Genomic DNA, 13,994 nt, shown 5'->3' with positions numbered 1-13,994 from the left:
AGCATACCGGCATAGTTACAGATATTTTTTTACTGTAAGTGTGCATTACACCCTTATGCAATCTAGTAAACTGTATGGTATACCCTTGGGTTATTCATTAAGCGTAATGGCGATTTCTAAACTGTACTGGTACATTAAATTACAAATATAAATAACTTATTTTGTTAAATGAACTTTTATAGCACATATATAAGGACTCACACAAAATCAAAATGCTGCTCAGAAAATTACAACTCCTGATTAATCTGTTTAGCAACATTTCAATTTTGTGTAAAACGTTACGCAGCGGTTAAATCCAATGGCGTCTCCTTACAATTACAAACATTACGTAGGAAAGTGAATCGGTTTTAACAAACCGGTTTAACATTTAGTCAAAACGGCTAATTTAAAAACGCTCAGAAATCTGCTAGCGTAAAGTCGGTTAAAAATACTCGGAAGAACGTTACGCCCTATTTTTGTTTTTTTTAAAACGTACCGGTACGAACATCTGTTTGATTTTAGGTCGTAATGGGCGATTTTTAAAGTATATTTACGCCCATTACGACCCTTATTCGTAGCTATGATTCCGTCAGTAGAATCTTAACAGACGTTTCAAATGGTAGTCATTTCTGATATTTTACAAAATTTTGATTGAAACAAGAGCGCTGCAATAACAAACCGTAAATTTTGTACACGTCAGTGAAAATATAAATGACTTATTTTTATAAAATGAACTTTTAAAGCACATATATAACGACTTACAAAAAATCAAAATGCTTCTCAGAAAATCACACAACTCCTGATTAATCTGTTCAGCAACATTTCAATTTTGTGTAAAACGTTATGCATCGGTTACATTTCCTTGCGTTTCCTTACAATTACAAACATAGCGTAAGAAAATGAATCGATTTTAACACACCGGTTTAACATTTAGTCAAAACGGTTAATTTAAAAACGCTCAGAAATCTGCTAGCGTAAAGTCGGTTAAAAATACTCGAAAGAACGTTACGCCATATTTTTTTTTAAACGTACCGGTACGAACATCTGTTTGATTTTAGGTCGTAATGGGCGATTTTTAAAGTGTATTTACGCCCATTACGACCCTTATTCTTAGCTATGATTCCGTGAGTAGAATCTTATCAGAGGTTTCAAATGGTAGTAATTTCTGATATTTTACAAAATTTTGATTGAAACAGGAGCACTGCAATAACAAAACGTTAATTTTGTACACGTCAGTAAAAAATTAAGAAACTATCGAAAATGCAATACAAAGGTTTAATCGAACCTAAGTCTTTCATTATGTAGGGTTTGTTTCAGATATGTAGAATGTATCTTTGTTCTACAATGCAAACGAGAACTATTCGTTTTAATATATGCTTCTATAATATGCTTTTTTTATCGATTTCTTAAAAGTACTAGCCGAATATGATTACTTATTATCGTTCTAGTTCTAGCATTGTTGCTCAACATGTATAAGACATTCATTGTTGCTTCAACTAAAACTCCTGTACTATTTTTTATTATTTTAGCGAGTGTGGTAAAGAGTGTGTCATGCTATTTGTTTGCAGCTATGTCTATATGGAATAATTTGTCTCATTTCAACATATAAAAGCCTTACTAAAACTTTTAACCATAAATTACGCTGGTGTATACCAATGATATTAACCTTGATTATATGTATTATAGTAGAAGTTAACACCGCTGACATCAGCTACTTTTGAGTAATCATTTGTTGGATTATATTTTCATTCACTAGTTATATTTAATACTGACGTTCTCAAAAGCTTAATTCAGCTGAGTAATTATAAAGTTCATATGATTGTATACTTTAACCACAAAACTTGTCTTCTTGTATGTACTCTCAGTAAAACAATCAGATGGCGTTTCCTTGTTTCTTTGTGAAATAGTTTCGAGGTTGGATTGTTTAACATTGATGTTGAAACGATGATTCATCTTAAAAGCGATAGCATTTGAAAGAAATGAATTAAGAGTATTTTTCGAAAAAAAAGAATTCTTGTCGTAATTAATGTGGTGACATTCTTAAACGATAATTGATCATTAAACCACAATGCATTTGGAAACAAACGAAGTACCAATTTGAGGTTGGCATATGTTATGAAACATAGAATACAAGCAGTAATTGAAGATGTGACATAAAAATTTGAATGTATTTAAGTTGTATTCCTTTCATTACGTCATCATGGAGTTTTGGTACCATGTGCTGGTTCTGTTGCTGATATTTGTGCAGTTTCAAGGTTAGTATTTATCCTCTTTTCCTTTATTTAACACTAAATTTGTATTTTCTTACTTAGACAGTTAGGTGTATGTTTCAAAACTGTATTTCTTTTTTATAAACACATTGCAAATTTAGTAGTGTCGTTTCAATGACGCAACCTATAACTGTTATTGTTTCAGTTACATACCCTTTTGGTGTTGCTACTTGTTTTATTGTAGGCTCGCGCAATACTTTGAAACAGAAGTGTAAAGCAATCATTAAAATAATACATCAACTTCGTTAGTGTTCGTGTGATATGTATCTTGACATTACAGTTGCAAAGTACTTTTATCTTAACATTTTGTTTTCTCAAAAACCTATGAAATTAAAGGAATGAATATATTTGATATTTTTATTACGGCAATGTAATGTATTCCACTCGCATAAGAGTATTTAAAGTTCAGACAGGTAAAGATAATTCATTTAGACATGTACCCGGTGCATCGTATTTGTAGCAACAAATATAAACACAAACATCGTATTGGTAATACAAAGTTTGAAAATGTAGTATTTAAAGTAAAATGAAGTAAGGATAATCAGAAATAACGTTAGACTATCACATACAACACTCACGGTGTTCGACTAAAACACAAGGCTGCTTTAACCATCAAAGATAATTTTAAGGTTTACTGTCGACTTGTGTGAGTATTATAGCTCTATATACTTGTACCCAGATGGATGAGTAGTATCATATCGTATTCGAAAATCAAACTATTGACAAATACCTATGAAATTGAGTTTTTCTTCGATATCACTTAAATTACAACATACACAGTACCGTCCTTCAAGATTAATTCGATTACAGTTAAAAGTTTCCGTTTGAATTCCAATGATGAAATAAAGCTCTAAGTGGTGAAAACAATAATCGTAAGGAACTGTCAAATATCATTTTCAACAGGATATTTCCGTTCTAAGATTAATTTAACATTGTTGCCGTTTTTAATTACACCGAACTTCGACATTTGTTGCTAACTGTATATTTTTTAAAGGGGATGTCGATCGTTTTCAGTGTTCTATTCCGTCGTAAATTATGTCAGCATTTATTATCGTATTGTCTTTGTATTCCACTGTAATATATGCTCATTAAATGCTTATTTAGTCCACTGTAATAAATGCTTATCGAATGTCTATTTATTCCAATGTAACAAATGCTCATTGAATGCCTATTTAATATACTGTTTATTTTCATGCACGTGTTTGTCTCTCCCTTACATTGCTCCCTTACACGTAAACTTTTCAGTGTTGTCTCCTAAAGGCAAAATGCACGTACAGTTTTGATACAATCGGTATCAGAATTTCCTCTCCAGGGTCCCGTGATACGACATCAGTCCAAACACTTTAATTGTTTTCTAGGAGTGTTACCAATATGTTTTCTATGTCGCACAGGAATTTCAAATGAGCGTCGGAACTGTGGCTGCTGCAAAACCGGACAAAACTTAAAATGTAGAAAGAACCATTACTGCAGCAATGGATGCTTAGTTGGATATTCGGGTCGTAAGTGTAATAAAAAATGCAGGTACACTAATTGTGCCAGATGTAAAGGCAATAGAAACTTTAAATGCAAAGAGTGTAAAACTGGCTATTATGGTTCCAAGTGTGATTTTCTGTGTGGTAGTCAGTGTAAAACGTGTCACAAAAGGAGAGGTTGCACCGAATGTAATACTGGATATTATGGTGCCAATTGTCAGCATTTTTGTGAATATGATTCTTCGGAAAACAATACTCAATCAGGTTGTATTGCATGCAATACCGGTTATTACCTTAAAAAAGATGCATGCATAAAATGTCGTAACACCGGATGTATTTGTACTCTTAATACAGAGTGTCATGGGAGTATTGACGATTATTTACAAAACCAAGAACTATGTGAAAAATGTCCGAAAAATGTATATTGTGCGCCAGTTTTACCAAGTGCACTTCATGTCCGGATGGTCGATTTGGAAATATGTGTCAGTATAGATGTAGAAGAAACTGCCAGCACGGTAATTGTGTGTCCACAAATGCTACATGTGATTGTAATGCCTATTTTATCGGAGAGAGGTGTGACCAGTGTGTCGCGGGTTATTTCGGTAACGATTGTAAACAGAAATGTTCTACAGCATGCTCTGATACATGTTCAGAAATAGACGGATCTTGCACATGCAAATCTGGTTGGACAGGAGATAAATGTGACACATGTGATGATAAACACTATGGAGACATGTGTGAGCAAGCATGCCCTCAATGGTGCAAGACATGTGAAAATGAGTCCCATTGTTTATCGTGCAACGACGGATACTTTGGGGTATCCTGTCAAATACCTTGTCCCGATGGATGCGAAGGAAACATTTGCAAAAAAGAGCATGGGTCGTGTTTATCATGCAGACTTGGGTATTTCGGAGAACACTGTAACATGTCTTGCCCGGAGTCATGTCTATCTTGTATACAATACAACGTATGTTCCGAATGCAAACCTGGGTATTCGAACACACAACAACTGTGTACATGTAGAAGAGATATTTGCGACAATTCAGAAAACTGCAACTCATGCACGAACACCTCGTTTTATCCAAATGATGATGAGTGTTGCTTGTGCCAACTTAAAAATTGTGTTTCATGTGCCAAGCTTTTTGATACAAATAATTGCATCATTTGCAAGAGAGGATATTACCCAAATATAAATGGACAATGCGAAGCTTGCAATTCACAATGCGTAAATAATGAATGCGATTCGTCTTCGGGAAAATGTATTCACGGCTGCACCCATGGATACTGGAATCAAACCTGTGACATATTGTGTGATCCAGAATGTTTATCTTGCAGTCAAGCAGATGGATCGTGCACACAATGCAAGAAAAATACCAAAAATGGACCAAACTGTACTCTAGAATGCAGCACTACCTGTAACATTTCCGTGTGTGGCATTGATGGAACTTGTACATATGGATGCATTACAAATACGTTTGGAAAGAAATGTGTAAACAAGTGTGCTGACTATTGTTTACCAAAGATCAATAGCACACTTTGTTTTGAAGGGTCGGGAATGTGTTTATACGGTTGCCAAACAGGATACCGGGGAAAATTTTGTCCTCAAGGTAAAACAGGACTCAAAATACTATTTCAATATTAGAATTTACTTTAGAATGTATTGTATGTAGTTACATACTCGGTTACTAAAGAAGAATTATTTTTTGTTGCAATACGCTTTGGAAATAACGTCCAAACGAAATGTACCTTGCTTGCACGTTATTCTTTGCAGTATTTTAATTTTGATTGCATTTTGTTTTTGGAATGTTCGCATTTATTGAAACAGAAGCCGAACAACAGCCATTATCAATTGGAACTCTTTGTGGAATAATTGGTGGAGTAGTAATAGCTCTTTCTGTCTCTGTGGGTGTTGGATTTGTTTTGATGCGGAGAAGGTAATAAAATATTACTCTGTCTTTAGCGAATGCATTTCAATTCATATTGCTGCATAGACTATGTAGACAAATAGTAAACTTGGAATTGTAAGGGGATCCTCATTTACTTTCAGGAGAAACAAATTTAGCAACGAATGCAAACCTTCTGAAAAAGAACATGAGAACCTTTCCACGTTGCATGCGACGGTGAAAAAAGGGAGTACGTATTAACTCTCTGTACTGTCAGTTATCTGAGTAATTTTTGTGTACTCAGAAACATAGTGAATGCATAAAAGATGTTAGTTGGTACAATACGTTTTAGTAGATCAAGAGAGCTTATTATGTGTTTATCATACAGTTCTATACACGTTGGATTATCTTGTAAACGATTCGTTGAATACTTTTATCTATACACAAATTATATGTCGAAAAATGATCCCGTTTACAAAAAATATATGCTAATGAAACAATAAAGACATGTATCCGTTTTTAGAACCTTCGCAAGCAGAATACGCTAATCGGGAAACCGTCAATTTGCATTCTGTCATCATCATAGAAAACCCCGAATACGAGAGTCCACAAACAAACAGCTCTTGCAAGAGTAAGAATCCTGTTTTGACAGAAGACAGTCTTGAAATAGGTAAAAGTGTGATCTAAATAGTTCTAAATAGTGAATTTTATAGCTTGGGTTAATTCAAACTGACGAAATACCACAGGAAAATGTGTTGTTGTTTTTATAAAGCTCGTGAATATCTAAACTAACCTTATTATTGAGTATAGATGTATAGAGTGAGAAATCTGTTTCTAAATGCACATTTACAATGAAACTAAATCTCGGACGAATACCTGTTCATATTAACTCATTGTAACGCTTTGTAAATCTGTGTTTTTCCTAATATAAGCCTCATGTTAACTCCATTGAATGATCTTGCAGATGAAGATGATGCTTTCGCAAAGGAAATTGCAGACATATTTGTGAAACGTGGTGGTGTTTATCATAACTACGCTAGAGAAGTCAACAAACTGCATGTTTCTGATCTACCAAATTATGCACAAAATATTTCTTTAAAGTATCTAGAAGAAGAATTTCAGGTATCTTTTACCGCCTTATTATACATCATTTTGAATTTATCAAATACTTCGCGTTGAAATGTTAATATAATAAATTGGCTGTTTAATATATTTAATTCGACTAATCTCTTGCAGAAAATTCCATACGGTCTTACAAAAGCCTTTGAAGTTTCACAAACAAAACTCAACATGCACAAAAATAGGTACCAAGGAATCTACCCGTGTAAGGCCACTTACCCTTTATTTTCAATTCATTTGTCATTTATTGCATAACAGCAATTTGGCATATATCCTGGTGCATGTGGATTCCAATGCATTGTTATACCTTGTTCAAACAATTTCTTTCGTTGCAGGAATGGATTTCTTTGCTTGTTTCATTTCAGATGATGATACGAGAGTGTTACTACGCGGCGAAGAAACAGACTACATTAATGCAAGCTATATGGACGTATGTTGTTTCTAAAAAGGCAAAATGATTGTATCTACCCTTTATATAAGTATACTGTCATTAATACAGAAGCCCATTTCATGAAGAAAATGATATTGGTTAGTTAAATTGAACGTAATATCATAATTCCTCATGATTTCCGAAATATTTTGTTTCATCAGTGAACATATCAATTTGTGTATTTCACTGTAAAATTATGCGGGAACATATCACTTTAAAGAACTATTTCAAAATTCCCTTGATCAAAACTAAAAACGTCATTTCTGAATCAGAAAATGTTGCCGAAAATAATAATGTTGAGCATATTTATTAAATGTTAGTGCAGTTATGGCTAAAATTTCTTATTGAAATGCGCCTCTTGTTCCGGATTACCAATACATATCGTATCTCTGTGTAAAGGACATTAAAAAAGCGTCGTTGTGGCAAGTGTATCGCCAATATTTTAACAATACTTTGTACACTGGTATCAGCCCTATGTAGTCTTTAAATGCATTAAAAGAGTAATATTAATTAGTACCACTGTACCTACTATTAACTGCAGTAATTTAAAGCTCCGAATAAGTTACAAACTTTTCACCATTTAAGATAGATCGATTTTTATCTTCGTGTAACATAAAATATATATACTATAAAATATATATACTCTAACCAATAAGTTTATTTGTATGTGTTTAAGGAAGTATAATTAATCAACAATTATTTTTGATAATGTTACGTGGCTTGTTTATTTTTTTCTGAAGATGAACTTAAAATGGTGAAGTCCAAATACATGTTTCTGTTATGTTCTGTTCTGTAATGTAACACTCTTTTCTAATTGAGAAAGAATTCTTTATTTTTGGCTTAAGCATTACAGACATACTCAATATAGTACAGTAAAAACTCGTTGGCTTGATATCTTATGGCTCTATATTCTCTTTGGCCCGAACCAGACTGAAAGGACCGATTTTTGTTTACTCTTTTTTCATATAAAATTCGATCGGATGGCTCGATATCTTGAAGGTCGATATTACTCCACACTCGATGTCATGTTCGCGACATTCACATAAACAATGGGCTGAATACTTTTCTCAGTGGATGAATTCTTACAAAATTCAAATGCTTAGCAATCTAGAGAAGGACCCGGAACAATCGGGGGAATATCAAAACCGGCAACCTCAAAGGTGTCTGCCTTAGGAACTAAATGGACAAAGAGAAAACTTACTGTTAAATATTATATTGAGAATATGAGGCCAATACTGGCTGTTGAGAGTGGACCAAATTGCAAAAACCAAATTGCAGAATACTTCAGCATTCAGCAGAATGCTCTTTCAACTTATATTAAAAACAAAGACCAAATTAAAGCCAGATTCCTCGCCGGCATCATAGAGCCGGAACGTAAGCTAGCTTTTCTCTTGCGTAGCAAATAACAAACGATATACACAAGACTTTTTGTAACGAATCAGAGACAAAATCACAATTGAGTTTCGTCTGTTTATGCGGTAGGATGGTTGATTCGAATTTGTAGAACCATATAAGCCATGAACCTGCACACATTTTATGCATAACTTGAATAACGTGAATAAAAGCTTTTTAATAAATTAAGGTTTTCATAACTAATACAGTTTAGATTCTCGTTCTCAGGGATTCAGAAGACGAAATGCATACATTTCTACCTTGGGTAAGTTTAACGTTTTTTTTAAACATCATTTAATGTATTATAATGCAATATAAAAATAATTATATCCAAACGTTTACGACCAACTTTGTGGATAATTAATTAAATTGATATAAAACCTAATTGCTCACGGATATAAATATTTGCTGATTATATACAATTTTTAGAATCAATTATACAATTCTAAGGTCCAATTGCTAAGCAACTTGGTGATTTTGGCCAGTTCTGGCGAATGGTCTGGCAACAGGAAGTGGAGAAGATTGTCATGTTGACCAATTTGGTAGAGGGTGCGGTAAGGTGTTATTTTAATGAAAAGTAGATTACCTTCCATGATTAAGTTTGATGTGGGTGGAACTTTGAATATTACATATTCATTTAAATGGATTTCTTATGAATTCTGGTATGGTTTTGTTATGAATGTTTAAACATTTATAAACAATTCTGAACTTGATAACAAAGCAACAACAACTTTTAAGCTTAGTGTTCAGTTATGACTGCATTTATACAGAACTCAATTTTAAAAAGATATGAAAAATGTATGATTTGGTAATTCCACTGATGGTCCTATGCCATTTGAATATAAACAGAAAGAGACTTCCATCATCTTTTAGTTCATTAACTAGTTGGTCCTAAATTTAAGTCACATATTTGTTTGCAGGAAGTCAAATGCGAGCAATACTGGCCGCAACATTATCAACGTAAAATATACGGCGATATAGAAGTAGTGTGCACCGTTGACAAACTGTACGCAGATTTCATTTGGAGAAAATTTACGCTTTCTAAGGTACATTCCAATTCGATATTTCTGATCAGACAATAAACGAGCCAATTTCAGGATATAATGTTTTAGCACTTCGGTGCATCGGTGTATGACAAATCCGAGCACTGACTAGATGTTTATTTTTAAGTACTCAAAATTTATATTTGTACTTTTTATTTGAAATTTGTCACTGTGATTACCCTACAACAATGAAAAATCCATTACATTTCCCTTTTATAAATCAACGGTTGACCGATCCCAAGTGTCGGTTTCATATTATCAGGGGTTCATTGTTATATGAATATGCGTGCACCAATGGAAGAGCAATAAGAGTTTACATAATGTCGGTTTAATATACAACCAAAGTAGCTTGTAAATATCTGGTGATATGTATGACAAGGAAATGTCACATCAATAATTGAGTATAGCTCGGATAAATCAATTTTTAATAGGTTGAATAGATAGGGAATATTATGTTAGTCGGTTGATTCGTGGTATTGTATCACTTCGAGTTGATTGTGGAATAATCTGTAGCACACAAAGACCGATTTAATTTCATCGATGCAATAACACATATAAAACTGTTACGTAAAACTACTTCTTGGCACCTTTCTTTCTTATTTAAACATGGAAACAGAATTCCGAAGAAAGAAGTCTCCATCATCTTCAGTTCACTAGCTGGCCAGACAAAGACGTCCCTGATAACGTTACATCATTGATAGAGTTAAGGCAGAGAGTGAACGCCTTGCCGAGTACCTTTAACGGACCAGTGATTGTGCATTGCAGGTAAGATGCAATGATGTAAGCGTGCAAGCCGTAACTTGTAGGAAATGATAAAAAACTAAATTATGACTCCTAAACCAAAAATGCATGATAACAACGAATCGAAAACAAAACATTAAACTTTGTTTGAATTTCAACTATATAGAAGCGATGCCTTACAAGCACAAGGTAATCCTGTTTATGAAAGCCGTATCAGTTCCATTTCGACTGTTAAATGCGAGCAGTAATTATTCGTTTTGCATGGTATGCTCTTGATATAACTGTAATATTGTTTTGTATTACACAATTGAATGTGTTTCATTTAATTTGTACAAGGATAAATGGTTTGGCTTACAGAAAATGTATGAACTCGACCGTTTTAGACGGGACTTTCTGTAACGGTAACTTAGGCCGTTTCGTCTCGATACCAATGCAGGTGATCTAAGTAGTCAATTGTGTTGGCTAATGCACAGCATAGTGGAATAAATTCGTCCCTGTGGTATATAAATAGAAAAACAATCCCGTCCATTGTTTTTACTGTTTGACTAAATTAGAACTCAGCCTCATAAAAAAAAATTCATACGCAATACATCTTTGTAGATACGTGTTGTGGAATCACACACGATAACAATGGAAACTAATTATTTGAAACAGTATTTCAATATAAGTAAATCTATTCGAGTCTTTTCAACGTTTTTTTCTTAAAAAATCATTTAAAACTAAACCATATTCAATTTTTGCAAATTTCAAAACTATTATTATTTCTATAAGTTAAATGGCTTTCCATTTAGGTAAATTGCTTATCAAATAGTGTTAACTTTTATGTATTTTATGTTTGATATAAACATAGAGAGACATACAACGATTTAATGGGACACTCTTGAAGAATATCATTAAGCATAGAAAAAACACATTGGAACTGAGGCTACTTGTAAATGAAAATTAGATTCACAGATTTAAGATTACATGCGTGTTTGAGTCTCTCTTCAGGGAAAATTCCATATTGAGCTTTGTTTGACTTCAGTGCTGGTGTAGGAAGAACGGGAACCTACATTGCTCTGGACATTCTGACTAATGAGGGTGAGGCAGAAGGAGCAATAGACATCCCGGGATGTGTTCTCAACATGCGACAGAACAGACCCAACATGATTCAGACATTGGTGGGATGTTAACTGTTTTATAATGTATAATGTTGTAAAAGACTTCTTGTGCAATGTTAATATTTGATATATAACTAGTGAAATTAGTTCTAACATGGCGTCATTAATGAATAGGTTGCACGTTGTAAAATGGGATTTAACGACGTTTGTGTATTTAGTCCTTAAACAACATAAAACACTCGTTTTGATAAATTCTTATAGATTATCCGTTTCATATTGAGTTACAACTTATGTTATATTATCCTCTATACTCTATTCAGATATGACCAATTGGTTTCCTGCTACTTATATTGTTTTATACAGGGGATTGGCATGTACTTTCCTTGTGACAATCAGACAATAAAGAAGAATATGGTTTCCGTACGATCCTCCACAGGTCAAAGTGAAATACCCTTTGTAAAAAGAATGCTTCATTTTGAACACGAAATAAAGGTTAGATTTAAGACATGTAATTATACCAAAAGTAGCAAAATGTCATTTTTTCTTTTGTTTTATAAAATTAAATAAAAACTCAAAAAAGCTCCTTACATTTATCCGAAAACAAATACAAAAAATAAATGTAAGCAACAACAAAACATTAACAACATCAATGGCAACAAAACCAACAAGTTGAACAATAGCTTCACCACCAACAACAACAACCTGAAATGCATTGACGATGTAACAGCATAAACATTGCCTGTGAAAAAATGATTTTGTTGTATTTAAGACCAAAACAGGAGTGATAATTCCACACTATGAATACTTGGACTGGGATACAAAACTCAATCTTCCGAAGTCGGCAGAACACTTTGTTGCCTTTATCAAGGAAGTGGAAGACGCTTCCAAGTCATCTCGCCTCAAGGGACCGATCCTGTTGCATTGTCTGTACGTACAATGTTTGGTTTACACAATGAACAATCGAATCTTGATAGGTATATATTGATACTGTAAATTAAACATCCTACATGTTGCGAATTTAAGAAGGGAAAACATTATATTTTAATCAACTTTGTGACAGGAACGGTGCTGGAAAGAGCGGCCTTTTATGTGTTGTCTCGATATTACTCGAAAAACTGATTGAAGACAATGAAGTCAGTGTGGTCAATGCGGTGAAGTATGTCAAAGCTAGAAGACCGCTCGCTGTTCCAAATAAGGTGAAATTTAAAACTACTGTTTCATTGCAATAAGTCTATTTTTTATGATTGTTTATAATAATATGCCTGATAAAAGGTTTGTAACACAATGATACAATGGATAACTTACAGGGACAATGGAAGTAGGAAGATAAATCAACAATGAACCTGTCAAAGAGGACAAGGTTCAAGTCCTAACATACACTCAATAAGAGACGCAATTAATCACTCCTTGTACGAATGTCAAGGAATAAACTATACAGTTATTCAATAATAAAAAGAGCTTTAATCACAATACATTTTGAGTCTAAGCAAATATTTTTTTTAACTGTCAAATTGAACAGGAAATAGTAACTACGTTGTAGTTACATCTTCACGTTTTGATTTTTTATTACGTCGCTAACTTTAATGTTCTCGTTTGCTCTCGTCTTGAAGGCTGACTACAGTTAAATCATGATTTGAAAGTACGAGTATGCCTTCCTTTTAAATGCAATTTTATATTAATTTGATATTTTAGGAGCAGTTTTACTTTTGTCACGAGTGTGTTATCCATTCCTTGAACGCAACTGAAAACGCTGCGATATACAACATAAGAGGGAATGCTGCGTAATACAACATAAGAGGGAATGCTGCGTGATACAATATAAGAGGGAATGCTGCGTGATACAATATAAGAGGAAATGAAGCCGTTGTCCTATTTAGAACAATGACCTCCATTGACATTAACACATAAATAAACAGTTGACAGATATATGATGGCAAGTTAAGCTGTTCTGTACAACATTTGAAGACAAGGTTATACTTGCAAACTTTACAATTATGTTAGGTATAGCCGTCATTACATAAGCTACAGAACGCTAGTATTGAATATGGCAAACTGAGCATGTGTTGTAAAACATTGTAAATATTTGCATATATTTATGCTTTTGAGTCTTTTTACCCAATGTTTTATTATATCAGAAAATTATCCGATATGCACTGCTGAATATGTAAGCTAAAGTTGCGATGTACGTCATTGTCTACAGGGTTAGCTTGACAATTTGTTACAGAAAACTAAAAGCACCGAACCGATTGACACCTTTCATCACTCGGGTTTTACGCTCATTGTGTAAAGTGGATGAAGTGGCTGTAGTAACTTCTTTATATTTTATGAACGCATTGTACATTATCATGATCATCTTGTTTACTATATCTTTTCTAGTATGCTAGAGACTTTGACCGACTCAACAATAAATTTGAAACATGTAAAATAGGCTGAAAGTGTTTTGTTTTGTTAAAATTATTGCTTTATTTAATCCAGCCTTTCAGTGTGTTTAAGTGTTATAGGCGTTTATAGGTATGCAATAGACGAGATGTGATGTACATAGAGAGGATTTGCTTAAAGAAGACC

At 33.6% G+C, this 13,994-nt stretch overlaps 1 protein-coding gene and 1 long non-coding RNA gene across 2 annotated transcripts; both read left to right on the top strand.

Moving 5' to 3' along the window:
- Positions 1 to 6,635: 6,635 nt before the first annotated feature.
- LOC128205807 (uncharacterized) lies at positions 6,636 to 7,225 on the top strand. The gene is made up of 3 exons (XR_008256334.1): positions 6,636 to 6,726; positions 6,841 to 6,928; positions 7,089 to 7,225. It is a non-coding gene; the product is annotated as an uncharacterized LOC128205807 (long non-coding RNA).
- Positions 7,226 to 8,376: 1,151 nt separating this feature from the next.
- On the top strand, positions 8,377 to 13,344 carry LOC128204618 (receptor-type tyrosine-protein phosphatase kappa-like). Its single transcript, XM_052906020.1, has 9 exons — positions 8,377 to 8,527; positions 8,996 to 9,099; positions 9,466 to 9,591; positions 10,205 to 10,353; positions 11,354 to 11,489; positions 11,793 to 11,921; positions 12,199 to 12,356; positions 12,490 to 12,625; positions 13,122 to 13,344. The coding sequence occupies exons 1-9, from the start codon at positions 8,377 to 8,379 to the stop codon at positions 13,212 to 13,214; spliced, it is 1,182 nt and encodes a 393-aa protein (XP_052761980.1). The 3' UTR covers positions 13,215 to 13,344.
- The last annotated feature ends 650 nt before the right edge of the window (positions 13,345 to 13,994 follow it).

The sequence above is a fragment of the Mya arenaria genome, chromosome 10 (genome assembly GCF_026914265.1).
Source record: "Mya arenaria isolate MELC-2E11 chromosome 10, ASM2691426v1".
Taxonomy (NCBI): Eukaryota; Metazoa; Mollusca; class Bivalvia; order Myida; family Myidae; genus Mya; species Mya arenaria.
The sequence above is the reverse complement of the archived record's forward strand: the minus strand, read 5'-3'. Positions and strand labels throughout refer to the sequence as shown.

Coding starts and splice junctions, on each gene's coding strand:
- LOC128204618 (XM_052906020.1), top strand. CDS start 8,377: ATGAGGCCAATACTGGCTGTTGAGAGTGGACCAAATTGCAAAAACCAA. Junction 9,100..9,465: donor CCAATTTGGTAGAGGGTGCG/GTAAGGTGTTAT, acceptor ATTTGTTTGCAG/GAAGTCAAATGCGAGCAATA. Junction 9,592..10,204: donor GAAAATTTACGCTTTCTAAG/GTACATTCCAAT, acceptor ACATGGAAACAG/AATTCCGAAGAAAGAAGTCT.